The sequence below is a fragment of the Aspergillus udagawae genome (assembly GCF_001078395.1).
Source record: "Aspergillus udagawae IFM 46973 DNA, scaffold_11, whole genome shotgun sequence".
NCBI lineage: Eukaryota > Fungi > Ascomycota > Eurotiomycetes > Eurotiales > Aspergillaceae > Aspergillus > Aspergillus udagawae.
In genome coordinates, this window is record NW_025091274.1 from 297,395 (window position 1) to 324,780 (window position 27,386).

The 27,386-nt window shown below is 53.3% G+C and overlaps 11 protein-coding genes across 11 annotated transcripts; 6 read left to right on the forward strand and 5 right to left on the reverse strand.

Moving 5' to 3' along the window:
* Positions 1 to 1,098: 1,098 nt before the first annotated feature.
* Positions 1,099 to 4,628, forward strand: farA (CeGAL family transcription factor; the record flags this gene model as incomplete). The annotated part of the gene is made up of 9 exons (XM_043296157.1): positions 1,099 to 1,229; positions 1,432 to 1,456; positions 1,729 to 1,853; positions 1,921 to 2,651; positions 2,702 to 2,774; positions 2,827 to 3,255; positions 3,307 to 3,489; positions 3,541 to 4,524; positions 4,580 to 4,628. The coding sequence occupies 9 exons, from the start codon at positions 1,099 to 1,101 to the stop codon at positions 4,626 to 4,628; spliced, it is 2,730 nt and encodes a 909-aa protein (XP_043152092.1).
* Positions 4,629 to 5,339: 711 nt separating this feature from the next.
* Positions 5,340 to 6,789, forward strand: Aud_002157 (cystathionine beta-lyase STR3; the record flags this gene model as incomplete). The annotated part of the gene is made up of 3 exons (XM_043296158.1): positions 5,340 to 5,552; positions 5,607 to 6,650; positions 6,709 to 6,789. The coding sequence occupies 3 exons, from the start codon at positions 5,340 to 5,342 to the stop codon at positions 6,787 to 6,789; spliced, it is 1,338 nt and encodes a 445-aa protein (XP_043152093.1).
* A 456-nt stretch (positions 6,790 to 7,245) lies between these two features.
* Aud_002158 (uncharacterized protein) lies at positions 7,246 to 8,312 on the forward strand (the record flags this gene model as incomplete). The annotated part of the gene is made up of 2 exons (XM_043296159.1): positions 7,246 to 7,463; positions 7,526 to 8,312. 2 exons carry the CDS (start codon positions 7,246 to 7,248, stop codon positions 8,310 to 8,312), a joined length of 1,005 nt encoding a protein of 334 aa, XP_043152094.1.
* A 205-nt stretch (positions 8,313 to 8,517) lies between these two features.
* Positions 8,518 to 10,643, reverse strand: Aud_002159 (ferric reductase family protein; the record flags this gene model as incomplete). Its single annotated transcript, XM_043296160.1, has 7 exons — positions 8,518 to 8,524; positions 8,582 to 9,529; positions 9,574 to 9,672; positions 9,728 to 9,979; positions 10,030 to 10,150; positions 10,200 to 10,450; positions 10,507 to 10,643. The coding sequence occupies 7 exons, from the start codon at positions 10,641 to 10,643 to the stop codon at positions 8,518 to 8,520; spliced, it is 1,815 nt and encodes a 604-aa protein (XP_043152095.1).
* Positions 10,644 to 11,253: 610 nt separating this feature from the next.
* On the reverse strand, positions 11,254 to 12,920 carry Aud_002160 (putative cysteine synthase B; the record flags this gene model as incomplete). The annotated part of the gene is made up of 3 exons (XM_043296161.1): positions 11,254 to 11,796; positions 11,851 to 12,680; positions 12,731 to 12,920. 3 exons carry the CDS (start codon positions 12,918 to 12,920, stop codon positions 11,254 to 11,256), a joined length of 1,563 nt encoding a protein of 520 aa, XP_043152096.1.
* An 846-nt stretch (positions 12,921 to 13,766) lies between these two features.
* On the forward strand, positions 13,767 to 15,808 carry Aud_002161 (putative MFS drug transporter; the record flags this gene model as incomplete). Its single annotated transcript, XM_043296162.1, has 7 exons — positions 13,767 to 13,925; positions 13,974 to 14,107; positions 14,157 to 14,956; positions 15,020 to 15,209; positions 15,262 to 15,327; positions 15,383 to 15,436; positions 15,502 to 15,808. The coding sequence occupies 7 exons, from the start codon at positions 13,767 to 13,769 to the stop codon at positions 15,806 to 15,808; spliced, it is 1,710 nt and encodes a 569-aa protein (XP_043152097.1).
* Positions 15,809 to 16,075: 267 nt separating this feature from the next.
* Aud_002162 (E3 ubiquitin-protein ligase) lies at positions 16,076 to 18,274 on the reverse strand (the record flags this gene model as incomplete). The annotated part of the gene is made up of 1 exon (XM_043296163.1): positions 16,076 to 18,274. One exon carries the CDS (start codon positions 18,272 to 18,274, stop codon positions 16,076 to 16,078), a length of 2,199 nt encoding a protein of 732 aa, XP_043152098.1.
* Positions 18,275 to 18,744: 470 nt separating this feature from the next.
* mfp (putative peroxisomal multifunctional beta-oxidation protein (MFP)) lies at positions 18,745 to 21,795 on the reverse strand (the record flags this gene model as incomplete). Its single annotated transcript, XM_043296164.1, has 7 exons — positions 18,745 to 20,064; positions 20,127 to 20,535; positions 20,589 to 20,976; positions 21,034 to 21,123; positions 21,175 to 21,283; positions 21,349 to 21,576; positions 21,640 to 21,795. The coding sequence occupies 7 exons, from the start codon at positions 21,793 to 21,795 to the stop codon at positions 18,745 to 18,747; spliced, it is 2,700 nt and encodes an 899-aa protein (XP_043152099.1).
* Positions 21,796 to 22,628: 833 nt separating this feature from the next.
* Positions 22,629 to 23,802, forward strand: Aud_002164 (TDA10 family protein; the record flags this gene model as incomplete). The annotated part of the gene is made up of 5 exons (XM_043296165.1): positions 22,629 to 22,784; positions 22,851 to 23,353; positions 23,413 to 23,436; positions 23,492 to 23,607; positions 23,654 to 23,802. 5 exons carry the CDS (start codon positions 22,629 to 22,631, stop codon positions 23,800 to 23,802), a joined length of 948 nt encoding a protein of 315 aa, XP_043152100.1.
* Positions 23,803 to 24,316: 514 nt separating this feature from the next.
* Positions 24,317 to 25,928, reverse strand: Aud_002165 (60S ribosomal protein uL30; the record flags this gene model as incomplete). The annotated part of the gene is made up of 4 exons (XM_043296166.1): positions 24,317 to 24,776; positions 24,831 to 24,997; positions 25,194 to 25,305; positions 25,912 to 25,928. The coding sequence occupies 4 exons, from the start codon at positions 25,926 to 25,928 to the stop codon at positions 24,317 to 24,319; spliced, it is 756 nt and encodes a 251-aa protein (XP_043152101.1).
* A 309-nt stretch (positions 25,929 to 26,237) lies between these two features.
* On the forward strand, positions 26,238 to 27,079 carry Aud_002166 (ESCRT-II subunit protein SNF8; the record flags this gene model as incomplete). The annotated part of the gene is made up of 2 exons (XM_043296167.1): positions 26,238 to 26,707; positions 26,767 to 27,079. The coding sequence occupies 2 exons, from the start codon at positions 26,238 to 26,240 to the stop codon at positions 27,077 to 27,079; spliced, it is 783 nt and encodes a 260-aa protein (XP_043152102.1).
* Positions 27,080 to 27,386: the final 307 nt, after the last annotated feature.

The window sequence follows — 27,386 nt, forward strand, 5'->3', positions numbered from 1 at the left end:
AAGATCACTGCGAGCCTCAAATTTAAGATAAAAGGAAGGTCAAGACTCATGTCAGTACTAATGCAGAGTAACAGCATGCACTTTGGCGAGTTTATAAACCATGTTTGAAGTGAACTCTCAGTCATGAATATAGTTGAGAGTGGTACTATTAGGTACATTAACAGTGGTCCAGCCAGCAATAAGGCAGCAAATATTAATTGAACAGCTCATCCAATAAGTCCTCCTCTCCCCACAATTCCTGGACGACCCTCCTCGAGGCTTAGCTCACACTGTGCTCTGCTCTTTCGGATCCCCGGAGTTCAGACTCCTTGAGGGACAGCGATTGAATTGGTAATATTGCAACCTGAGAGCTTGGGTACATTTTGTGGGTATATGGGGTACCAACTGGGACTGCCTGTTTGCCACTTCCCTCGTGTCCCTTTTCTTCCTGCGCTTTACCTTCGTATGGTCATGTTGCTTTTCCGGACTGGAGCAGTGAGTACAAGAACTTAAGGACGGCGTACTTGGTCTGGCCCTTTTTTTGTATATAAGGTCGTAAATTCTTTGATTGTACTACCCTCCATGTTCTGGTACGTTTCAACCCTGGTTCCTTAGTCCGTAGTACTAGTAGTAGATCCGCCCAAGACCTTTCCCTCCCCTCTCCACCGCATCTCTCGAATCCACCAAAGCCGGTGAGGCACCAACAACCCCCTGTGACCACGGACCAGTCAGGGTAAGACTGCTCACCCGCACAGGTTTCGTGTCCCATTCACATCGCATCCATCTCAAGACCTAGCTGCTACTAATCCGGTGGCGCTTGTTCCTCTGACGCCTTTCTCGTTCGTCTGCTCTCAGACTTCACTTTAGTTACCTGTTCCGTGGCTTATTCTCGTCCCTATTACTATTCGCCAATACGCAACGCGCTCTCCATTAAGACAGAGACGGAAAGAAGAGGAAACTCGTTCATCTCCAGTTCCCTGTACTCCCCTTTGAGTACCTTATTCTCGTCTATTTCCTAGACCTACCGCTACCCACCCTCATCGCCCTCTGTTCCTTTTTATTATCGCTGTCTCCGCTTGAAACGTTCCCCGGTCGCAAGTTTTGGATGGATACCTGGCCATGAGCACAACAGCAGAGAATCGCCAGGAATCTACACCCTCGAGACCTAGCCCTGCCCCCAGCACCGCGGGCTCAACGGGCACTTCAGGAATCACTCGCGGTGGCCCAAACGGACACATGAGTTTCAGAAGGTGTGTGGTGATGTTTCCCTTTGCTGTGGTGGTGGGTTGATGATTCTCCTGCTTGTCGCGGGGCTGTTGTCCCGGACGGTCGCACGAAGAAAATTCAGTCCAGTCGACAATACTGGGGTAGAAAGCTTTGTAGATTGTGCACTTCGGGTTTTAAAAGAAGTTCTATCGATGCTAATTGGCTTTATCTAATCTTTTAAAACAGACAACGTGCGTCGCGTGCTTGTGAGGTACGTTCTCTCGTTATCTGTTCCTGCGAGGTCAACGCGACCTGCGCGGGTGCCTCGGCACCTCGGCCCATCGCAGCTATCATCACTATATCGAGCTCACCACGATCACCCCATTCCACACCACCATCATACCACAATAAGTTATTTTGCTAACTGTTACTTTTGTCATGGGTGCTATAGACCTGCCATGCGCGAAAGGTGAGTTTATCCCCTGCCGTCATTGCCCTTATTTTGCAAAAAGGAGGCTGCTGACCATGAGCCATTTCGAGCAGGTCCGTTGCGATGCTGCCAGTTTAGGTGTGCCTTGCACCAACTGTGTGGCCTTTTCGATCGAGTGCAAGATCCCTACGCCGAAGCGCAAGAAGAACCAGACTAAGTCGAAGGATACAAACAGCGGGTATGTAAATTACCTGATTGCCTGCAATAGCTCTCGACAACCACTGACCTCCGTTGTCGTCTGGTAGGACTGATGACCGCAATGAGGACGGCCAGGACAAGCAGGAGGAGTCGGCAAGCGACGGCACGGATGGTAAGGATGCTTTTGGATACCGCAAGAACCGGATGGCCGTCGATGGGATGCCAGTGACCACCCTCACCGAGCAGCAAGAGGCTCAGCAATCGTCCCACAACAACGTTTACGCCCAATTTATGAAGCCCAAGTTCGCTCGAGCACCGATAAAGGAAGCAGGCAGAGTCGCCTATCTCGGAGAGTCATCAAACCTGTCGCTCCTGGTTCAGGATCGTCATGGCACAACGGACGTGGTGCATTATCCTCTTCCGCCTAACATCAGAGGATCGCGTGCTCGGTTGACGGACCTCGACAACCTCGAACTCGACATTCTCCACCAGCGTGGTGCTTTCTTGCTGCCTCCAAAACCTCTCTGTGACGAGCTTGTCGAAGCTTATTTCAAATGGGTCGCACCCATCGTCCCCATCGTCAATCGCAGTCGTTTCATGCGACAATATCGCGATCCGAAGAACCCACCTTCTTTGCTTCTACTGCAGGCCATCCTTCTCGCTGGCTCGAGGGTTTGCACGAATCCCCAACTTATGGATGCGAACGGCTCCACCACCCCCGCTGCAATGACATTCTATAAACGGGCGAAAGCACTTTATGATGCCAATTATGAAGACGACCGCGTCACGATTGTTCAGGCCCTTGTTCTCCTAGGCTGGTACTGGGAAGGTCCCGAAGGTTTGTCTGTTTGCTTTGTCTGAGACTCGGCCTGTTCTAACTTCCTACAGACGTGACAAAGAACGTCTTCTACTGGACAAGAGTTGCAATGGTCGTCGCACAAGGCTCCGGCATGCACCGAAGGTATGACCTTCTTTCCCTATGATAACTTCGGCTCGGTGGCTTACGGTCGCAGCGTGGAAACATCTCAACTCAGCAAGCCAGACAAGAGATTATGGAAGCGTATTTGGTGGACTCTCTTCACCAGAGACCGATCCGTGGCAGTTGCCCTCGGTCGGCCGATCGGAATCAACACCGACGACTCAGACGTGGGCATGTTGACCGAGGACGATTTCGTTGAGGACGAGATCGACAGCGTCGCCGAGTACCCTCCAGACCCTGTACACGTACAGTTCTTCCTTCAATATGTCAAGCTGTGCGAAATCATGGGCCTAGTGCTATCTCAACAATACTCTGTGGCGTCCAAATCTCGGAGGATGAACGCCATGGACTTGACGCATTCCGATATGGCCCTGGCAGACTGGCTTCAGAATTGCCCAAAGGAGGTCTGCTGGCAGAAGTCCCGGCATCACTTCTTGGCAGCTCTTCTTCATGCGAACTACTAGTGAGTGCAAAGCGTATCTCATCTTTGGATGGCCATGGCTAATGAGCAAAGCACCACCCTCTGTCTCCTGCATCGGGCACACATGCCTCCTGCTTCGTCGGCGCCCAACAGCTACCGTGTAGAGGAGATGGCGTATCCGTCTCGTACGATTGCCTTCCAAGCTGCAGGGATGATAACCTCTATCGTCGAAAATCTACAGACTCATCAAGAAATCCGATATGCTCCTGCGTTCATGTGGGTCTTCCCTTTTCGTGATATTGACTGCCTCCTGCTAACTTCCAGCAGAGTCTATAGCTTGTTCTCGGCATTGATCATGCACGTCTACCAAATGCGGTCATCAGTACCGTCTATTGTGGCGACGTGCCAGGAGAGAATCAACATCTGCATGCAAGCCTTGAAAGACGTGTCCAAGGTTTGGCTGGTGGCGAAAATGGTTCACACGCTGTTCGAGTCAATCTTGGGCAACAAAGTTCTCGAAGAACGTCTTCAAAAAGCTGCTGGCAGGAGACACCAGAGAGTACGGCCCGAGACGACGCAACAGCATCCTGCGAAGAAACCTGATCCGCCGAAGCGGAAATTCGACGACATGGATATTGGTTTGCCAAACGGGGGTCCTACACCGCCGGTTTCGTACGAACGATCTCGGCCACAGACACCTGCCGTCACACCATCCAGAGAACTGGGACAACCTCCCGGGATCAGCGTGCCGCAAGGGTCCCCTACTGCCCCTCAACATACAATGCCAGGCAATTCCCGAAGCAATACTCGACCGACAACGCCGTTCAATGGTCACTTCTCGCTACCTGCAACGCCTCCAGACCTTTTCCTTGTCACACGTACTTCGCCCAACCTCTCCCCGTCTCTCTGGGAGAACTTCCAGCCAGACCAGTTGTTCCCTGATGGCACGGCCATATTCCCCGAGTTGGCATCTCCGCAGAACCACACTGTCGACCCGCAACTACAAATGCAACCGCAATTGCAATCACAGGGTATGCAGCAACGTCCCATGATGGTGAACCAAACGCCACAGATGCCGGGACGTAACCTTTCCAGTCCAGAGCTGATGTCGGGCCTGCCACCGGGAATGGGCCTGCAAGGTGGCCAGCCACAGCAAATGTTTGGATTGGAAAATCAGCATGGATGGCCCATGCAAGGCTTAGAGCCGCCGTTGAATGCCGCTGGAATGGACAATACTAGTCAAGATGACAACTGGAGTAGCAGTTCACGAAGTGGACCAACGGCTCCCACGACACTGAATGTCGAAGACTGGTATGTTTCTATCAAAGATGCCTGAGGCGTCGTTACTGACTTTAGCTGTTCTTAGGTTCCAATTCTTTGGCATCAATGGGAGCTTTGGAGAAATGGCAACATGACACCGCTGATTTCTCACAGATGATGGATGCCTTGATCTTGCGACATGTATAACATCGATTCTCTGGCTGTGCAAGTTGCAGCCATTGCCGTAGTGACTTTATGATTCTTTCTCTGCTTTCTCCGGCAAGGCCATGTTTGCCTAATTTGACGTATTTCTTGTGGTTCTGATGGTGCTGTCTGCAGACCCACGGCGACGGAGCCAGTTTCAAAAGGTATAAGGAAGGAGTACGATGGGAAGGACGGATTACGCGGAATTGATATATGTATATACTCGCATGTTGCCGATGCCTATTTAATGCCTATAGCGAATGGCCGATCTCTGAACGTTGATATGGAATCAGTATGCCTCAGGCATTAGCTATGAGTCAGCGCGCTAGTCCTCAACTGGAATAGCCGATGACGAAATCGCGGACTGCGGGCCTCAGCCAATCACAGGGCAGCGGCGCCGAAGCATCCTTTCCCGCTACGGCAAGCAACAATCCACTCGTCTGACTCTTCTGGAGATCCCCCAGGCTTAGTTTCCAGTCGTTGTTCTCCCTCCGTTTCCATCCATTCTTTTCTATCCCTTGTTCATTGATCTTTGATATTTGACAGTGTGAGTGCAATATCAATCTCTAGAGTCTCAGTTATTTCCTATGGTTTGATTGTTTCAATCTTCCCGATCAATTCTACACTCCTTGCTTCCCCGCTACTTTCCCGCCCCGCAAGCGATGTCGGCCTCGGGTTCTGGTTCTGGTGCTGTGCCTGCGGCCACCGATGCTATGAAGAAGGCATTCCCTCACGTTGACCTTGAGGGACACAATCTCCCTCCGTCTCCTGCTCCCTCCAGTCCTCGGACAGGCAAACGATATGCAATTGCCACAGAACTTGTATATACCGACAGCAACGACCAGTACAATGCCAGCAGCGTTCCTATCTACCAGGTGCGTCTTCGATGCGAGGCCACTCATCCGACGAGAGTATACTGATTGAAGCAGAGCGCCACGTTTAAGCAGACCTCGGGCGGCGGCGGCGGAGAATATGACTACACTCGCTCCGGCAATCCCACCAGAACTCACCTCGAACGACACCTCGCCAAGATCATGTCCGCGCAGCGTGCGCTAGTCGTTTCATCCGGTATGGCTGCTTTGGATGTGATCTCCCGGCTGCTTCGTCCGGGCGACGAGGTGGTGACGGGTGACGACCTCTACGGCGGAACGCATCGTCTTTTGAAATATCTGTCGACCAACGGCGGCATCATCGTCCACCATGTCGATACTACGCAGCCGGAGAAAGTTCGTGAGGTGTTGAGTCCCAAGACAGCCATGGTCTTGCTCGAGACGCCAACCAATCCCCTAATCAAGATCGTCGATATCCCCCAGATTGCCACGGCGGCGCACGAGATCAGCCCGAGTTGCTTGGTGGCGGTAGACAACACTATGATGTCTCCGCTGCTGTTGAACCCTCTCGAACTCGGCGCGGATATTGTTTATGAAAGTGGAACCAAGTACCTGTCTGGTCATCACGATCTCATGGCCGGCGTCATTGCCGTGAACGACCTTGCTCTTGGGGACCGGCTGTACTTCCCCATCAACGCGTCCGGATGCGGCCTGTCTCCCTTTGACTCGTGGCTGTTGATGCGTGGTGTCAAGACGCTCAAGGTGCGGATGGACCAGCAGCAATCCAACGCGCAGCGCATTGCCGAGTTTCTCGAATCCCATGGGTTCAAAGTCCGATACCCCGGGCTGCGGTCTCACCCGCAGTACGAGTTGCACCACTCCATGGCGCGGGGCGCCGGAGCGGTGCTGTCGTTTGAGACGGGCGATGTCGCCATCAGCGAGCGCATCGTCGAGAGCGCCAAGCTGTGGGCGATCAGTGTCAGCTTCGGCTGTGTCAACAGTCTGATCAGCATGCCCTGTCGTATGAGCCATGCCAGTATTGACGCAAAGACGCGACAGGAGCGAGCGATGCCGGAAGATTTGATCCGGCTGTGCGTTGGTATTGAGGATGTAGACGATCTCATTGATGATTTGCGGCGGGCGGTAAGAGTCCTCTTGCTCTTTTCCCGCACAGTTCCAATACTAATTACGTGTGTAATAGCTCGTTCAAGCCGGTGCAGTCAACATTACTCTCGATGGATTCGAAGCGAACGTACCCAGTGAATCAACGACCTCTGCGTGATGTTTGCAAATAGTGGGTACGGTCTTATGTTCGATTTCGGGCGATATCATTGGCGTTGAGGTTTACAAAATATGTCTCGGTTATTACAGAACATAAATCTGGTTAATTTAACGTACGATACTCCATTGTAGGTTGTAGACCTAAGTGATCTTATCTTAAAATTGAGTCTTAAACCGGGTGATTGCACCTTGTCAGCCGACAGCCGGCATCGGAGGACGCCCCGAATGTATCGGGCCCGGGGCATTCTCGTCCGCGATACAGTCAGAGTCGTCAGCGTAATTGTTTCCCCCAGATCAGTCAGGATGCAATCGCTGGCGATATTGAGTATTAGAGGCATACGGCTCTTTGTAATTGATTGACTGCAAATCTCTGTCGCCTACGCATATCTCCGTTACAGACCTGCTTGTGCCGGCAGCCTCACTGTTTACTCTACAATCGACCAAATCACAGCAGATTATGCCACGGAATGCCCTCTCCCCAGATGGCCCCGTCACCATACCAGGTCCAGCCGCAGAACGGCCCTTGAAATCGTCAACGACACCGACAACTTCAGCCTCAGCTTCGTCCACATCAAAATGGAACACAGACAAGCTAGGCATGCGCCTCGGCGTAGACGTCGCCAGCGCAATGACAGCAGGAGCACTAACCTGCCCCGTCATCACAGTCATCGACCGGTATTCGTCCCCATCCCCTTGTCCTCTCTTGTTCTGTGACTAACATGATATGATCCGATCAGAGCCATCATCGAAAAAGCCGCCAAGGGCCTCCCCATCCGCAGCACCCTCGCATCCTGCTTCCGCTCGATGCTCACCCACCCCGCGGCCTTCTTCACAAGCACCCCGTTTCTACTCATCTATACCCTCTACACCTCGACGTACCTCACCGCCAACGCTATCGATACCCTGACCTCCACGCTCCGCGATAAGCCCTTTGAGACTGTCTTCCCCGGCACGGCCAAGTTCCTGACTACCACGGCTGTGAATATGGGGATATGCGTGTACAAGGATGCGCGGTTTGCGAGGATTTTCGGTGCTGGCAATAGCGCCCCGTCTACGTCTACGTCTACGACAACCGGGGGAGGAGGAGGAGGAGGAGGAGGCCAAGCGACATGCCACCCATCTAGCAGCTCAGCCCTAAAGGTCCCAAAGGTCAGCTACGGACTCTTCTGCCTCCGCGACAGCATCACCATCTTCGCGTCGTTTAATGTCCCCGCGCTGCTTGCGCCGAGCATCCCGGACTACCTTGCCGCAACGCCCGGCACGAAATCTGCGCTGGCGCAGTTTACGTGTCCGGCGCTGATGCAGTTTGTGAGCACGCCGATGCATCTGCTTGGTTTGGATCTGTATAATCGGCAGCCTGTTGGTGGGCTGGGGTGGAGGGAGAGGGTGGGCCGGATCAGGAGGGATTATGTGGCGAGTTGTTTTGCGCGGATGGGCAAGATTGTTCCTGCTTATGGGGTTGGTGGGGTGGTCAATGTTAGGATGAGGGATGGGTTGATGCGGAGCTTGTCTTCTTCCTCTTGAGGTAGGTATTTTTGATCTGATGCTCGACCGCATTGGCGTTGGCGTTGGGATAGATTCATTTTACCTTTCTTTCTGGGTTAGATTTGGGATTGTATAGCCCGTGTCATAGTCATGATATGTATACAGCTGATAATGATTTGATTTTTGGTTGGATAGATAGATAGATATAGAGCTATCACGTCTCCGCTACCCGCAATACAAGTGATTACCATCTGGGCATATTAGCAAGTTGTCGAGGTCGATGTCGATGTCAGCAAGCAGGTACTTACGAGAAAGGCTCCAGATGCAGATACACCTCCTCCGCCCCATCCCCCAGGACATCCCGCTGCGCCCGCGCAGCCGCATTCCGCACATCGTGCAGCATGCTCGCCGGACCGCAGGCGAAGATGCCTACACGCTTCCCGCGCGCGCTGGACGGAGACGTATAGCCCGCAATGAAGGCCGGCAGGTCCGGCCGGGGGCCGTGTGTTATGGCGATCTGCGACATGCTGCTGGCAAGAGGTTTGGTGGTGGAGGGGAGTTTACTCTCGTCGTCTGTCTGCTGCTGGTGCTCCTGCTGCGCCGAGGTGACGTAGACCGAGGCGGAGACATCCCCGCCTCTGCTAGAGACAGTGGAGGTCGAGAGCCGGGTTTCGATTTCCTCGATGTACCACCCTGCCATTGACTGGTTGCGCGTTGCGAAGATCACCTGAAGGGTCGAGGGCGAGGGCGAGGGCGAGGGCGTGGCCAGCACCGCGTCCACGATACCCAGCGAGAAGCCACCGCTTGAACCTCCCGAGATGACAAGGACAGAGTCGAATCGCGCGAGGTCGTTGGAGGCAGCGAGGCCGCCGTAGGGCCCCTCAAGGAGCACTGTGCGCTCGGTGCCCGGGCGCTGCGCCGCGAGGCTGGCGAGTCGGGCGGTGATGCCTCCGCGGGGTTTGATGTAGAAGATCAGTTCATTGGGTTTGAGCAGGGTGGCTCGGTCGTGTGCAATGGAGGTGATGGTGAACGGGTGGGCAGTGAGAGAGTGCAAGCCGAGCTGGGAGGGATTTAGGAACCGAAGAAAGAGGTGTTGGCCTGGGGACCAGGTTATGAAGGTGGGGATCTTGACGCGGACCAGGCCGCATGGGAGGACGTCAAGGGTGGCTTTGTGGCGGCCGTGGAGGAGGGTGGTGCGGATGTATGCTGCGCAGAGGCTGAAGAGGTAGAGGGCGCCCGCGGCGATGAAGTAGTCCCTGCCAGGTTAGCTTTGGCATCTAGGTGGACGGGGCATATGTACCAGGATGTGAGACGAAAGTCGCAGTGGAAGAAGAAGAAGAGGACGAAGAGCAGTGCCACCGTGACGTGGGTCGCTTTGAAGAACTCGTAGTATCGGTTTCTACAAATCGTTAGGGCTATGAAACCTTGTCCGAGACAAAGGGACTCAGACTTACCGGATGGCTGGCAAGGACATGACGGTCAGATACGTCTGGGGAATCAGCGCCGCAACTCCAGTCCAGTAGGTGAGCTGTGTCTTCCACTGCTTGACCATATCGCCTTTGTGGATATGGACGATGATGAAGGGGAAGGTGTGGATCAACGCCAGGACGAACATGGCGTAGCTGGCCCAATGATGGAAGACCTGAAGCTTTTCATGCGGTACGCCCGTCAACATCGAGATGAGATTCGCTTTCGTTCCCAGTACCCTTCACTTCTCAGTTAAGCCCGCCAGCAACATGCGTACTTTGTAACTCACAGCACAAAAGGAAGAAGCCCCAAGGCCATCCACCCCGTTCTCGTCGCGATCGGCGGACTACCTCCATAGGAAACTGTAGCCGTATTAGGCCAGTAGTATGGCTTAGGGCCAAGGGTCATGGCTATCTAATGTCAGTGGAAGTCGGGAAGTACAGCTAGCATAAGACTAACCAAAGAAGAAAACAAATCCCACCAGTCCTAGGAGTATCACACCCAGAGACGGCGACCAGTACCGCAAGGAAGGAACTTGGTATCCCTGGTAAGACAGATACCGCGTGGCAGCCATCATCTTCCGCCAGACAGCACTGCGCTTCACTGGCACAGGAGCCCGTCGGGAGAGAAAGTGTGCTATGGCGAAGACTCCGATGGTGGCACACATGAAGTAGACGGTATTCAGGGCGTAGACATGGTCCGCTTCGTACCTGAATGTGTCAGCAGAATCGACTGCAACGACAACAGAAGGTAGATAGATAGATACCAGTATCGCCAGTGACCGCTACGGTACGCGCATCGCTCCGGACTCAATTTGCAGGTGTCCTTTCTGGAAGAATGAAGCCTCACAGGCTGGTCTAGCCATGGGAGGCCGGAGCCTCCTTCTCCGGACATGTCCATCATCTTGGGTGGTCAAGCAGACGATCACGACAGTAGATCCCGCAATCGTGATACCTCGATCTGATCTATGTCAGTTGAGATGGAGATGAGCTTGACTTGGTCGAGGTTTAAACAGAAGATGAGAAACAAACTCTGCAGATAGCAATGGTGCAACTGCCAGGACAGAGAGGAACGCTAAGAGCTGACCAGAGCCATACTATTCTTTAGTATACTTCCTGGATTGTACTAGAGTCAGCTATAAGAGTCAAGTAAAAGACCTCTCAAACTACCTAATAGAGTTGAACGCCTCAGGGCTGTAAATGCTAGTCGCTGATTGGACCAGGCATGCTCACAATTGAGCACATTTCCAGCCTGTTAGCGTCGAGCGTGGACCGACTTTCTTTTTTCTTCTGTTCAGATAATATTATTCTGTTTTCTTCTTATCTAATTCTGTTAGTTGCCCTATGGCTATGAGCAGATTTGCGCTGAATCCGTGCGTTGGCTGCAGACAGGGACACCACGGACCAACCCTAACTTGGAGAAAAGACGAAAACATGGAAGTATGGAAAATGAAAATGAAAATGAAAGCATAATGGCATAATCTCATAATCACGAGTCATAGTAGCACATGTCATTACCCCACTTGCAACGGGACAGTCTCAACAGAAATCGACGATTTCATATGCTCTGTACCAGCGCCAGTGCTCACATCGTTCTCTCCCCACAGCCCATGATCCCTCAGGGCCTGATACCCTCCTCTCAGACTATCGGCCTCGATGCCCTTGGCTCGCAGAACGCTGGTGGCCACCCGAGCCGTATCACCATGATAGCAAATGACCAAGACATGCTGGCCGCGGAGCTTGCTCAGAGCCTCCTCTGCCTTGAACAGGGTCTCGAGCTCGAACCATTGCGCTTCCAGCACGCTGGGGTCCGCAAATGGCTTGGGAGTGTGCGAGTCCAGGCTGCGAAGGGGGATGTTGACGGAGCCCGGCAGATGCCAGGTGGAGTAATCTGCCGCCGTTCTCAGGTCGAGAACGCAGCAGAGTGGTCTGAGCTCGATGGTGCGCAGAAGACTATCCGAGAGCGAGCGGGGAGACTCGTAGAAATGGGTGAAAAGGACGATGGGGCTTCGTTCCCAGCTCTCGTCGTAGCGGTAGATGTCGACTCTGCTAAGATTCTGCGACGCTTAGTTCGGTGATGTCGATCAGAAGATACGGCACAGCAGACTTACCTCGTTCTTGATGGGATGGAATTTCTCCGCCCCCAGTTTGGAAAAGTACTCGCCGATGTACTGGTAGGGCAGGTCGCAGCAGATAAACACACACTGGACCAAGCCATCCGGCCCTGCTAGCTCAGCCAACGTCCCGGTCTGCTTGCGTTTCTCTAGCATCTGAAATAATCCCTGTAGATTGAACCCCGACGACGGGCCACAGACGATCCCCTCGCGGCACAGATCCAGCGACAGCGAGAAGGAATCGTACGAATTGACTTCCTCAATGGCATCGACCGCCTCTCTCCAAGGGAACTCGACCGGCTTCAGCAGCGCCAGCGACCGCGGTCCCGGCACGCGGTCCCCAGCCGTAGTGCACACACCCAGCCGCAACACCGACGGCTTGTTCTCCTTGAAAAACGTCCCCAGCCCGGTCATGGTGCCCGATGTGCCCATCCCGGCGCAGAGCACGTTGATCTCGGGAAGCTGTCTGAGGATCTGCGGGCCCGTCCATCGCACATGCGAGTCCCAGTTATCATGGTTCTCGTACTGGTTGGGGTTGAGGACCTCGTCGGACTCCAGACCCATCTTCCGGGCGCTCTGGATCCCACCGCGGTCGTCAAACGGTTCAGGCTGGCTCGGCCCGCCGAACAGGGTAATATCCAGGCCGAAGAACTGCATCAGTTTCAGCTTGGCGTCGCTGGTCTTGTTGCTGAGGAAGGCCCGCGTGTCGTGGATGCCGTGCATGACGCGCGCGATCATCGACATGGAGATCACCGTTGACCCGGAACTATACTCGATGATGGTCTTGGTTTTACCCGGGACGACTTTCTTCTGGAGCATATTCAATGCTGCGGTTTCGTTAGTTCTGTAGCTATTACGATTCTCACAGGACGCTCACCAGGCATTGCCTTGACGTTGTTGGCAGGATGCATCGACATCATTTTGGCGTAGATGCGCACCCCATCCTGATGGTAGGGATTCAAGTACTCAGGAACCTCCACCAGGGGTAGAGGAGGCTGACAATCGGGGTCAAAGTACTTCCTGAGGGCATCAGGGCCCCGGTAGACGTTCAGCTCGTTTGCAGCCATCTTATGCTACTGATAACGAATATGAACGCTAAGCAAAACATAAGACGCAGATGAAGACGCAGAGGCCCCAACTTTATACCGCAGGCCTCTTCTCCAGTGCCAAAAATGCGATATGCCGACAGCAGAATGGCCCACCAGCCGAGGATGCACCTGCGACCAGAAGGAGCAGGTCCATCTGAGCATATTCTGCTCTGCAATGAGCTATTTCCTGAAACGCGAGGCTGATTCCTGCAGGGTCCTCTCTGGGGAGATGCCCAGACTACCTTGGAGGCTGATGATCGCCTATAATTACCACGATGGACCCGAGGACGAGTACCTGGAGGCCGTATATGCAAGATCGACAGATTCTATGGCACTATACAGTGTCAATTCCATGATTCTTAGTGTAGAGCAGGCAACGGACCCGTCTAGGAGTGTTGGCACCCCCAAGGTCCTGAGAAATTCGTATAACGATTCCCCCCAATAAACACAATGACAACACAGTGCACGCTGTTTCTGCAGCTGATTCAACCTACCTACTAGCATATAGAGTAATTAATTAATTAAAAACATGCACGGGGACCTTGGTGAGTGTTTTTGCGCACATTTTCCCGTTTAGTGCGAGATGGCGTCTGGATGCTGCAGATCGACCCGCCCAACATTATTATCAATCACTGCGGTGGCATTTTCTCACGACACGAAATGACTCACGGGTACTCGGAGAATAACCAGGGTCTTTGGCTCTGCAATGGACGAGTCTGATCATCGTCGCCCTCGTGGCGCATTCCAACTTTAAAACGCAATTCCCATTCCCGCTGTAGACGTCAAGATCAGCTCCCTGGTTGATTGGAGACGTATCAAAGCACAATGCCAGATACACTGATCAGTTCTCAGCAACAGGAATCAATCCCCCCGAGCTCCTCTGAAACAGTTGTAGAGGTGACAGAAGGCGCAGAGTCCAAGGCAGCAGGGCAACATGTCTTCAACGAGCAGACAAACTATGTCCCCCGGAGTACCATCATCACAGTGAGTAATCATCACTCACAATATGATCCAGAAAACTGAGAGAAGCAGATCTTCCTCGCATGCTCGACGGTTGATCTCGTGGCCTTGATGGACCAGACGACCCTCGCGGCCAGTTTGTCCATCGTCGGTAGCGCGCTGAACGCCAGCGACCAGACGTCCTGGATCTCCGGCGCCTATTTCGTGTAAGTTGGACTCTTATATCAGGGGAGCGAGTCCCGCTAACAACGCCAGTACATCCACCTGCTTCCAACTGCTCTATGGCCGCCTCTCTGACATCTGGTCCCGCAAATACGTCCTCTTCGCTGGCCTCGCCATCTTCTTCTTCGGCTCGCTGGCCGCCTCCCTTGCCCAAACAGCCACCCAGCTCATCATCTTCCGCGCCTTCACCGGCATCGGCGGCGGCGGCCTCATGACCGTCGCCCAGATGATCGTTAGCGACGTGGTCCCGCTGCGCGAAAGGGGTAAGTACCAGGGTATTCTCGGCGCGGTGGTCGCGCTCTCAAACGGCATCGGCCCCGTGATCGGAGGCGCGCTCGCGTCCGCATCGATCGAGAACGATTCGTGGCGGTGGATCTTCCGGTTGAACCTCCCGCTCACGGTGCTCACGACGCTGTGCGTGTTCTTCTTCATGCCCCTGCGCAAGGTCTCGGGCGCGTGGACGGTGAAGCTGGCGGCGGTGGATTTCGTTGGCGCGGCGCTGGCGCTCGGCGGGACGGCCGTGCTGCTGCTGGGCCTGAACTGGGGAGGAGGCGAGTATGCCTGGGCCTCGGCGCATGTGGTTTCTACCCTCGTGGTGGGCGTGGCAGTTTGCGTGGCGTTCGTGCTCTGGCAGTGGAAGGGGGCCGCGTTCCCGCTCGTCCCGATGCATATCTTCCGCTCGCGGATCGTCAACGGCGCGTGTCTGACCATGTTTGTCAACGGGTGGAATTTCCTCGTCCAGGTGTACTATATCCCGACCTTCTACCAGCTGGTGTTTGGGTATTCGACCGTCAAGGCCGGCGCCATGTTGCTGCCCATCACGCTGATGCAGAGTATGTCCTCTCCTCTCCTCTCCTCCATTGCAGGCAGGCACACACGGAGCTGATAGATGTCAGCGGCCAGTAGTACCGCCTCCGGGCTCGTGGTCCACTGGATAGGCCGGTACAGGGAATGTATCCTCTTCGGCTGGATGATCTGGGCCGTCGGACTTGGCCTCTTCTCGACGCTGGACCAGTCCTCCGGTCTGGGGAAGCAGATCGGCTATGGGATATTGACCGGTGTGGGTGTGGGCAACACCCTGCAGCCGTACGCTCACCCTGCACCCCCATTGTGCGTTCTTCAACTAACGATAATCTAGAGCCCTCATCGCAATCCAAGCCGGCGTCGAACGCCGCGATATGGCCGTCGTAACCTCGTTCCGAAAGTATCTCCCTCCCTTTCCGCGTATAGCCAAGAATATCGAGACTGACTCTGCACAGCTTCGTCAGGAATCTAGGCGGCACACTCGGCCTGGCCGTCGCCGGAACGATCATGTAAGACGCCATGCCATGCCATGCACACCCAACAACGCAGCCAATCAACCACTAACCTATACCAGAAACAACCTCCTCTCCTCCTCGATCTCCAGTCTCGGATTCACGCCCTCAGAAACAAGATCCTTTCTGTCCAGTCCGCAGAATTACCTCTCTAGTCTGTCAGCGGACGAAGCGGAGCGCGTGCGTGCCTTGGTCGTACCAGCGTATAAGCGGGGCTTCAGGATCATCTTCGTGATCGGGGGCGCATTGGCCGCATTCGCGTTCTGTTTGGCGTTTGTGCTGATGCCGCAGGTCGAGCTGAATAGGGCCGATGATGCGAAATTGAAGGAGGAGGCGAAGAAGAGGGTCGACGAGAAGAACGCTTGCTAGATGTCTGTGTCGGTTGACTGTACTGTGGTTCTAGAGTCGATCGAGCGATAAAAGTAGAAAAATCAAACTCATCATTTATTAAGCCAGTCAGGAGAAAAATAGGTATCCAGGTAAGAGTAGTAAGCGTCTGTCGTGTCCTCGTCACGTCGTCAAATCCAAATCAATCTAGCCCAACCCTTCCTTTTGTGTACCCATGCCCAAGGTTGAACGAAACAAGCCAACGCCTACCAGATGTTATAGCAGGCAGATGTAACAAGGCGGAAGAAATCATATCTCATCAATAACGACCACTTGCTCCACCACCCAGTCCACCAAAGTCTGTCCTTCCAGCTTCCACTGCCCGTCATGCCACACCTCGTTGAGCCAGTATCCCCAACCCTTGCCTTGATGCAACGGGAACCCCCAGGATCTCCTGCGGCTGTCTGCTGAAAAATCGTTGTTGACTTGGAGAGCTCCAACCGCAACCCCAGTGGCCAAGGCGCCCTGCCGTGCGCGCCACTCACGTTCCGCCCGCTCGCCTGCTCGGCGTGCTACAGCCTCCTCGTCCTCGGCCTGGTACAGATCGCATTTGTTGCATTCTGTACATCTCGATCCAGGATTGATGCGGAAATGCTCGCAGAAGTGCTTGTAGCCCTCCTCCGCATCTTCGCCATCAAGGCCATTCCGGTCATTGTCGTTAGGATCTTGCCCAGCCGGTGCAATGTTCTCTTGGTTGAAGATTCCTGCTACAAGGCGAGGAACTCGACCTTGTCCCGCTGCCGGAAGAGACGACCCAAGGGCTTTGCGGCAGAGATAACACATGGAATATCCGCAGACGCAGGTCAATTTGTTGCAGCCTGACGACTTGACAAAGGATAAGCCGCAGCGAGGACATGTGCGCTTCACCGCAGCTGTACGCGCGGCCTCAACAGTAGCCCGAAGGTCGAGCAACAGGGGCTCGTGACAGATGTGAGGATCGCGCCACGGTTTCTGGCAGGTGATGCAACTGACGCGACGGCAGAGAGGATTGGCACATGTGAATCTTTTCGGACGAACTTTGAGACACAGATTAAGAAGCGAATTCTTGAGGATAGTCGGCACAGCCGTAGGATCCAGTAGATATAAAATGATCAGCGGGATGGCGAGCAAAGGTACCATGTCAAGGAGTATGATAGCCATCAAGATCGTGGACAACAGCCCATCACGACGAAAGTGCCAGGCTATCCCCTTGGAAGACGGATGGTAAAGGGAATCAACCTCAGCGTAAGAGCAGAACGGACAGCGGACAAGTTTCAACTGCGACTTCATCAGAGACTCCGAAGCCAGCCGAGTCTCGAATTTGCAGTAGGTCTCAAGTCCAGCCTTTTCCATGATTATAGCTCGCTTGACAGTCTCTGGATTCAAGCTTCCCTCGCAGGTACCGTGGGCAATCGGCGCGATACACTTCAAAGTCGATCTCTCCACGTCCACCGACTTCCCCCATCCTTGCCCAAATAGAGCCTCGTGGATGGTCCTCTGTATGCAGCCGTAACAAATGATGTGGGAGTCGACCGAGCAAGTGGAGATTTGTTCAAAAGTCACATCGGCCAGACAGCACTCACATTCATACAGCGCATCAACCGCCTGTGCTTCGCGCTCATTGAGCTCCTCGGCCAACGTGAAGTCTTTCTCCTCCTGTTCCTCTCGCCTCGCTCGCAGCAAAGGCGCAAGCAGAGCCTCATATAACTCCCTATCCAGTTCGACGCATCCCGTCTCCTTCAGCCTAGGCACCAGTTCCCCATCCGCACGCCGCTGCCATACTACCAGAGGATGCTCGTCCTTGTCCTTCTTGCGTTTGAACGAAGGCAAAATATTACTGAGCGTCGCCCGCCACGTCCGCCTCGAAAGCTCCTTCAGCGTCGGCCGCGCCCGCATGTAGCAAAAGTTCGCCTCGGCCAGTACCGCCTCCACCGTACTCCTGCTCAGCCCGCTGAACTCCTTCGCCAGCACACCCCTCACAGAAGCCTTGTACTCGTCGCTCCGGAATCGTTCCTCAGGCGGCACCACACGCTCATCGTGTTCTCGTGAAACATCACCATCCCCCCCTTCGCCTCCGGTCCCTGTCGGGACGTTCCACCGCCCAGCCACCCATTCATTCTTATGCCGGAGAAGCTGCTCCACGCACACCTGTAGCCTGCTCTGCCCGTCAAACCGCACGAGTAGTTCGCGGAAGACCTCAATCTTCACGTCTGGGAAGATTCGGGCTAGTGTCTCCAGCGCATTGTTGAGCTCTTCCTGCTCCTGCTTCGCGTTCTCGGCCTGGGTGTTCGACGTCAGGGCTGCGATGGCACGCGATCGAGAGGTATTACCGAACGGGTTGTTTCGGAGGGCTTCGCTGAGGGTCGTGGATTGGTTGTTGCTATTGCTGCTGCTGCTGTTGCTGGACCGGAGCGCGGGGGAGGCCGTGGTGGATCTGGAGAAGCTTGGGACAGGTAGCGAGAGCACCATCGTGGCAACGACGGAAACTCCACTACATGATCGTTGTGCCGATCAGACTCAATCCGGATTCAACTCAACTGCCTAGCGGTAATAAGGTCCGTGGCATCCGTGTTTGATGGTTGATGTGCTGGTTGCGGGGAGTGAGTTGTATCAGGTTGAGGTGTAGTCCTCGGTGCTGACAGGGCAGGTTACATAACCATGAATTCGAGGCGTTAGGCGTCCTGTGATCGCCAGCAACACAGCAGACAACTAAACACTCATTATCAAGAGACTATGCAAATATTAATTGACTCATAGGGTCTGATTCTGATTGAACACCATAATATACTTGCAATCTTAAAAAGTATTGTACGATCGCTTACGAATTTGAGCTTAACAGACAGTGAACAACAAGACATCAATGCATTGCTTCGGTTGGCAGAAAATCATGATTTATATACAAAAGCTGATAGACCATATGAACCCAGTATGCTTTTATCTTACAATTTGGCCTTGGCCCCCTCCAACAACTCGGCACCAGCGCCCAGGATGGCGGGCTTACCGGTCTCCACAACAGTGGTCTGGAAGATGACTGTGTTTCCTTCCTTCCACATCTCCGTCTTCAGGGTTTGACCGGGCAGCACGACACCGGCGAAGCGAACCTTCAGGCTCTTGAACGCACCGAACTTGTTGAAGACGTGCTTGCCAGAGACACCCAGCGAGCACAGTCCGTGCAGGATGGGAGTCTTGAAGCCACCGACCTTGCTGAACTCGGGATCAATGTGCAGAGGGTTGCGGTCACCGTTGAGACGGTACAGAGCAGCCTGGTCCTCGGAGGTCTTCTCCTCGATCACAACATCAGGCTGGCGCTTGGGAGGGTTGTAAGCAGCCGTGGCACCCTTGGGGCGGGCAGCAGTGGGCTTGGGGGAACCACCGAAACCACCGCTGCCACGGATAAAGACGGTAGACTCGTTGTAGAACAGCTCCTCTCCGGTCTTGGCATCCTTGGTGGTGTATCCAGCAACAACGAGAGCGGCCTTACCCTTGTCGACAACGTCGATGAGCTTGGGGTATGTCAAGGTCTTGGCCTCGGTAGGGATGGGGAACTTGCGAACTTCCATGTACTGCTCACCATGCAGCAGCATCATGGGAGAGAAGTTGGCCACGATGTCGTCCATGTTCCAAGGAGTGGCAGTGTTGAACCAGGGGATCACACCGAAAGTGGGGAGGGCCTGGAAGTGTTCATTGTTCTCATACACCAGAGGAAGGTCAGTGCGCTTGGCACCAACGCTGAGATTATAGAGGATGACATCGCGGTCGACATAGTCGAAAGCGGTGCCCTCAGTAGTGGCCTGCTTGGCCTTCTCAATGTTGGCAAGGATGTCGTTGCCACCTTCACCACCACTGCGGTTGGACATGTTGGCCATCACCTTCTCGGTACCAGCCTGGCTGTCCTCGGGGTGGTCAGCACGACCATCGTTGAAGTCAGTGATCTGCTTCAACTGCTTGAGAACAGCCTCGGGAGTCAGCTTCACGTCCACAGGGAATCCGTGGCCGCCAGAACGCTGCCAGCGAGTACTGGAGAACCATCCGCTGCCGCACTCGTAGAGACCCTTGCTGCTGGGCTCCGGGCACATGTCAGAGCAGAGAAGGGCGACCATGGGAGCAACATAATCGGGCTTGAAGGCCTGAACCATCTCCTCAGGCATAATGGTACGGGTCATGTTGGTGCCCGCGTTGGGCGCAATGGTGTTGACCTTGATGTTGTACTTGGCGCCTTCAATGGCGAGAGCGCGGGAGAGACCAAGGATACCCAATTTCTAGACTAGGATTAGCAAGCCCATACATCTTCAGTCAACATGATCAAACGGGATGGTCTTACCGCGGCAGCATAGTTGGCCTGTCCAAAGTTGCCGTAGATACCGCTGGTGCTAGCGGTGTTGACAATGCGACCGTACTTCTGCTTGAGCATGTAGGGCCAGGCGGCCTTGGTCACCTTATAGGTACCACGCAGATGGACATTGATGACAGCGTTCCACAGATCATCGTTCATGTTAGTGAAGGCCTTGTCACGGAGGATACCGGCGTTGTTGACCAGGATGTCAATGCGACCGAAAGCATCAATGGCAGTCTTCACGACTGCGTCGCCATCCTCGCAGGAAGCCTTGTTGCCAACGGCCTTTCCACCCATCTTCTTGATCTCCTGGACGACAGGTTCGGGATCGACCAGATCGTTAACGACCACGGAGGCACCGAGCTTAGCGAACAGAAGACAGTACGAGCGGCCCAGACTAGATAAATCAGCGCATGTTCCTTAAGGATCGGAAAAATCAGATATACACACCCATTACCACCACCAGTAACGAGGGCAACCTTGCCCTTCAGATCAGGCTCTTCTCCAGAGGGAGCGCTAGGAGTCTTCATGCCATTCTCCAAGAGGCTCATGAAGTCGGCGGGGCCGGTAGGATACTCCGGCTGAGAGTAGTCGTAGACATCTTTCCACTTTCTTGCAATGGCTCCGGGAGTCAGGGAAGCGTCGGTCTTCAACAAGGCACCCTTGGCACGCTCCCACCGGAGCTTGGCCATGTGGCCACCGCCGACCTCGAAAATTGAGCCACTCTCAGTGGTATTTGAGGGGTGGACCAGAACAGCGACAAGGGGAACAACCCAGTCGGGCTTGAGGTTCTCCAAAACCTCAGGAGGCATAATTGTAGCGGTCATGCGACTGGCAGCTGTTGCAAGTCAGACACCGGGCTGAAAATTATATAAGATCCTTCTTTCAGACATACCAATGGGAGCGATAACGTTGGCAATGATGTTGTACTTGGCACCCTCCTTCGCAAGGGTCTCAGTGAAACCGACCTGGCCGAGCTTGGCGGCTTTCGATTCATTAGCTTCAGTGACATAGTGTCAAGCGACAAGCAACTCACCAGAGTAGTTCGCCTGGCCGAAGTTGCCGAAGAGACCGGCTGCCGAAGCTGTGTTGATGACGCGACCATACTTCTGTTTCCGGAAGTGAGGCCATGCTGCTCTTGCGCACTGAACAGGAAAATCATCGTCAATACCCGGGCAAACAGAACGAACTTGATGGTTGCTATGCTAACCTTGTATGCGCCGTAGGTGTGAACTTTGTTGATCAGATCCCAATCCTGATCCTTCATGTTCTTGAAGCTGACATCGCGAAGGATACCAGCGTTGTTGATGAGAACATCGATCCGGCCGAAGTTCTTGATGGCAGTCTCAATGATGGCTTCACCGTTCTCAACGCTGTCATAGTTGGCTACTGCCTTGCCGCCAGCCGCCCGGATCTCCTCAACTACTACATCAGCAGCCTACGTAGAGATTAAGTTAGTAGCTGTCATAAACCACCGTTTTTGATAATTGATCCGTCGTACCTTTGATGACGCCCCCTCACCGGCGTGGGAAACACCAAGATCGTTTACAACGACATTGGCACCTCTGGAAGCGAAGAAGGTAGCGTAGGCCTTTCCAAGACCACCACCAGCTCCTGTAACAACGACTGTCTGGTTGTCAAAGCGCAGCTCAGACATATTGGATAGATTTAGAGGGAAAGGAAAGTGAGGGTATCTAGAAGATCAAATGGGGTGGTGCACTCAGCACACAGTTCTGTTCAAGGGACGAGAGAAGAAAAGGGACAAAGGATTCAAAAGACGATTCGTCAGAAGGATGATAGTGAGGTTTAAAAGGAAGAAATTCTGGGGAGCCGGGGATACCGTAGGAGACCGGAACTGGATCTGGGGGAAGCGTGAGGTGGATAAAGGTGAAGACGGTCGTAACGCTCGGCAAGCTCCAAAAGGAACCTCGGTATCTTCCAAGTGAAGCTCGGAGGTTCCGCTGCCAGACGCCAAAGCGGATTTGGCTAGGCAGATGATGTGTTTTCACATGCCGATGCTCTAGTCATGAGACGTTTGTCTTATTTCTATTTTCTACTAGCTGCTGCGTCCTCGTCCACATGCTCAATGCTCGTTTTCTACACTTGCATCGTTCTTTAAGGATATTCCTAGCGGCAGAAGAGCTCAGAGGGACCATCGGATGACTCAGCGAGCATGTGCCTGGACGTCATTGTCCCGTCACGTGGGACACGCGGGGTGAATCGCTGATGGGTTGTATAATTCCTTGTCCTCGAATTGTTTTCGACAGCGAATATGGTCAGCATCCTAAAGCAAGTCCCAGAAGAGTCTTCTAGTTACTTTGCTCAGATGCGGGAAGTCATTCAGGCACAATCTTATCCCGTCGGGGAAGTTCGACTACCCCAGATTTCGGTCGGCTCTCGTCCGAGAGAACAAATAATATATAGCATCACAATATCGAAGTAGTCATATTAGCCAACCACAACACCTAGATCGTCACAAGTTCTTGCAAAATGCCTGAAATCATTGACGATAAATCTCAATACTGCATCCCGTTCCTGCTGAAACGGTTGGATGCCCACCAGGCACGCTATGGGAATGACCCAAACAATACCCCGCCATTCTTCCTAGGACTCAACGGGGTTCAGGGAGCAGGAAAGACTGTGCTGGTGAGCTACTCGAATTGTTCAGAAGTATTCTCTCGATCTGTGTACTGAGCCAGAGGTAAATGCCAGGTCTCGACCCTTCAATCAACCCTTCGGGCACCTCCATATTCCCTCCCGGTCGTCACGATCTCCCTGGATGACTTCTACCTCACCCATGAGCAACAACAAACACTAGCCAGATCCTTTCCTTCCAACCCTCTTCTCCAGCATCGCGGCCAACCGGCGACCCACGATCTGCCTCTAGCTGAAAAAGTCTTCGAGTCTCTCCGTGCTGGCCGTCCTACAGCTATCCCGCAATATGACAAGTCCGCTTATTCGGGACAGGGGGATCGTGTGCCTGAGAGCCAATGGGAGACGGTCAACGGCGACGGACAAGAGAAAATCAAAGTGGTAATCTTCGAAGGCTGGTGTGTTGGCTTCCGTGCTTTGGATGATGAAGTCCTCAGGGAGAAGTGGGAGGCCGCAGTCCGCCAGAAAGACCAAGGTGATTATAATGGCCGCTTAGGGCATGTGAAGTTTGAAGATGTCAAGGCCGTCAATGACGCCTTGAGGAAGTATGATGTATTGACCGAGTTCGTGCCCCTGCTCTATTGGATCGCTCCAGACGCTGATGCTAACTGTTCGAATGCAGTCGGCTCGACGCATTGATTCATATGTGAGTTCCCTCTACTCGATATCATATTAATGCTCGCTTGCTAAAGATCTCCAAGCGATGCGCAAGACCTCCACTTTGTCTACGACTGGAGACAGGAACAGGAAAGAACGCTGCGTGCAACCAAAGGAACCGGCATGACTGAGGAGCAGGTGTCTCACTTTGTGAATGGCTGTACGTATATCGAATTGGCGGACGAGCATCAGCTAATGTATGACAGATTACCCCTCTTACGAACTCTTCGGTGAGACACTTCGAGAAGGGGCCTTCAAGCCTGCTTCGAACTCAACAGGCACCGAGTGGCAAGGCAGACAGCTCCGTCTTATTGTCAGTAAGGAGAGAAGGGTGCAAGAAGTCATTGAGATCTAATTAGTCGGCTATTGGTTTGGAATCTTGGACGTAGATCGGTGTGGGTTTGCTCTCGCAGGACGACTGAAGGAGGGGATATATACGGCCACAAAAAATTTACATACATACACACCAGTAGACATACGCACAACCGTCGATAGAACAGTTCGTAAACGTCTAAATATGGAAATATAGTCTGAGCTGCAATTTGACCAAAGGAGGAGTTGGGGGGTGAAGCTACATGACCCAAAGCCGAGGCTGCAACTCGATTCGGATTGTATGGCAAGCAGAAGGCCCACGACGCATACAGCAAGCTGGTACGTAGCCCTTTATGTCCACGGAAGTCAAAGCAGGGGCAAGCTACGCGGGAAACTGTCTACGACCTATTTTACGATAATTTATGACTAGAGGTTATGGGTTGCTTGAACTTTTCCATTTTTTGTACCCGAGAATCATAGACCATTATACGCTAATCGAGAACAGCCATGTGAACCAAACAACCCAGGATAGAGAACCGCCGTGTAGAAGATTGCATCTAGTTCATCTGTCTGATGAGAGCATTGATGTTCTCCTCACGGTTACCGAGATCACCACCCTCGATGAAGTGCTTGAACTTGCGGGTGCGGAAGCCACCAGTGGGGTTGGAGAGCTTGAAGGGCCAGAGGAAGTTGTTGGCCTGCTTGAAGTTGGGGCCAACGGTGTAGATCTCGTGGATCAGATCCTCCATGCAGACAATGCCGTACTTGCCAAGGTTCTCCTCAATGACCTGGTTGTCGGTGAGAGGGACACGCTGCTTGTTGACCTTTCCGTAACCACGCTTGTAGATGAGCTCACGGACGCTCTTGAGGTTGGGGTAACCGTAAGCGATGTAGGGGTTGATGATGGTCAACATCTCCTGGGTAGCCTTGGTGAGGCGGATGAAGGTACCGTTGTTGATCTGGATCAGACGGAGAAGCTGCAGGATCTTGCGGGGCTGAGGAGCAATCTTGTTGATACTGCAGATTTATTAGCACCACGGTACGATAACTGAAGGCTCGAGTGAAACTTACCCCTTGATACGGACAACGAAGACCAGCTTGGGCTCGTCAGAGACGTAGAAGTTACCCTGCTGGCGAGCAACGCGAGCAAGGCGGATCTTCTCACGCTCAGCATCGCGGTACTCCTTGACGTAGGACTCAGCACGCTTGAAGATAGCTTCACGCTTCTTCTTGTTGGCCTGAAATTTGCAAGTTAGCGGCACGCCTTTCCAAACAGATCACAGAATGAATCAATGGAAAAGGTATTGTCAGCCCCGAAAGATGGTTAACGAAAGCGACAGCATCGACCCGAAGGTCTAGTCGCGTAAGTGGAAAATTATCATCACACAATTGAATAGGTTGAGAAATAGGTAAAAAAAATTGCAAACAACTAACCTCCTTCTTCTTCTGAGCCTCCTCGCGGGCAACAGCGCGAGCCTGCTCCTGGCTCTTGCGCTTCTTCAGGAGGGTCTCAGGGACGAGGACCTGGTCCTGGGTGGGGACGGTGCTGGTTTGAGGTCAGTATAGTCTGTCCATGCAATCAAACGAAAGCAAGTATTCGCCGAGTGTAAGAATTGCAGCTATAGTGCCACATTCTCAACTGAAGGTAGATATAAAGAAAACTCGACGACATCCTTTTGATCGGTGAGGCAAGGCGTTGCACTGAAACACTAGACTGAATTTTGCTACTGGTCACAGCATTCTCAGCCTGACGTTCACAATTCAGCAATGATGGCAAGCTTTTATCCTCAGCCGACAAAACCCCGAGCATTGCGCTCAGGAAGTTATGTTGTCGCTGTTCGCACCGAATCCTGACAATCTCTTTTCAAGACTGTCGGAGGGCACGATAGCTCACAACAATGCTTTTCAAGGAGAAGGCCAACGACGCTTTCAACCTCAATACCCCAAACCATTCATCATCCAGGCTCCATGCTTCCGGTGTTCAGCCGGGAGGAGAGCTCGTGTTGGAGAGAAGGTCACGGGAAAAATCGAGCTGGTGCCCAGCGACCAAAATTGATCGCAGCATCTCCAGCGAGAAGGACGACTATGAACTGAAACCTTACGGGCTCGCAAAGCGAAACAGCCGATAGGAATCAATCAAAGGGTATCATACGTAGCAGTCGAGGCCATTGCGACGGTCCTTTGATGCGCGAGTTGGGCGGTTGGCGAAGGTTGTCGGAATGAGAAAAAGTTCGAGGAAGAAATCAATTGAAGAGAAAATCGGTTGTGTGGGTGGATCAGCTGCACTAGCCTATGTGCGGTTAGCGCAATGGGGCTACTTGTCCTTTCTCCTTTAGTCGAACATTACCCTTATCTATCGGAGAAGGATATCACATGACCTTAAGATAACGATCTGACCATGACACCATCTCACGGCTCATCTAGATGTACCCCGCGGCATGACTTAGTCCCCAGGAGACATTAATATCGTTAATCATAATGTCGACTCGTCGAGGTGTCGGACTCGGCGCGTTTGCGAATCGTACGCAAACCAGTCAATCCTATGCCAACCATGGCGCCAACCTTCGCTCTGCGCACCTGGCCTCCCTCCAAACACAACTTTCCGTATTCCAGTCGCTGCTTCACACATTCGCACTAGAACATAGTTCAACGATCAAGTCGAATCCGACATTCCGAGCAGAATTTGCTCGTATGTGCAATGCCATCGGGGTTGATCCTCTTGCAGCCAGTAACGTCAAAGGGAAGAATGGCAGGAGGGGAGAAAGCGGTAGCTTCTGGACGCAGATTATGGGCGGTGATATGAATGACTTCTACTTTGAGGTTGCGGTCCGAGTTGTTGAGCTCTGTCGATCCACGAGAAGTGAGAATGGAGGCTTGCTAGGTGTTGAAGAGTGTCGGAAACAGGTTGGCAAAGGCAAAGCCATCGGGAGCGGCTTGGAGGTCACTGAGTACGGCTTCAACCTCTTTTCCATGCATTCGACTGTGCTAATTGTCCTTTGACGTATAGTGATGACGTTCTCCGCGCTGTGAAATCACTTGGGCCCCTTGGGTCCGGTTTCTCCATTGTGCAAGTAGGCAACAAGCAGTACATCCGCTCTATCCCCAAAGAGTTGAACACAGATCAGGCCACTGTTCTCGAGGCAATTCAGATACTGGGCTATGTCAGCGTATCCATGTTGCAATTGAACTTGAACTGGGAAAAGGCCCGCGCACAAACTGTCATTGATGACCTTGTAGCAGACGGCCTAGTTTGGGTGGACGCGCAGGGCGAAGAGAATGAATACTGGTCGCCCCAGAATCTCCTCGATGACAGCGGATGATATTCCCTGTACACGGAGACGGTTCATTTATCACAAAAACAACCTTTCCTCTGGCCGATGACGGTCAACCAACGTCGGGCTGGATAGCCTGCTCGCCACGCTTCTGCTCCAACGCAGCATGTCAAGGGGCCGGTTAACGCCCCTTCAAGCTGTGAGGTTGCTCGAGGCAATAGGCGGATTCGACTGGGAATGGAGGAACCTGTATCGGCGACCACTGTTGAATCATGCCTGCCGCTTCATGCTGGCAACTCACTCTCGCATCGCACATGTGGACACTATGCATGTATCTGAATAGCTTCAATAGCGG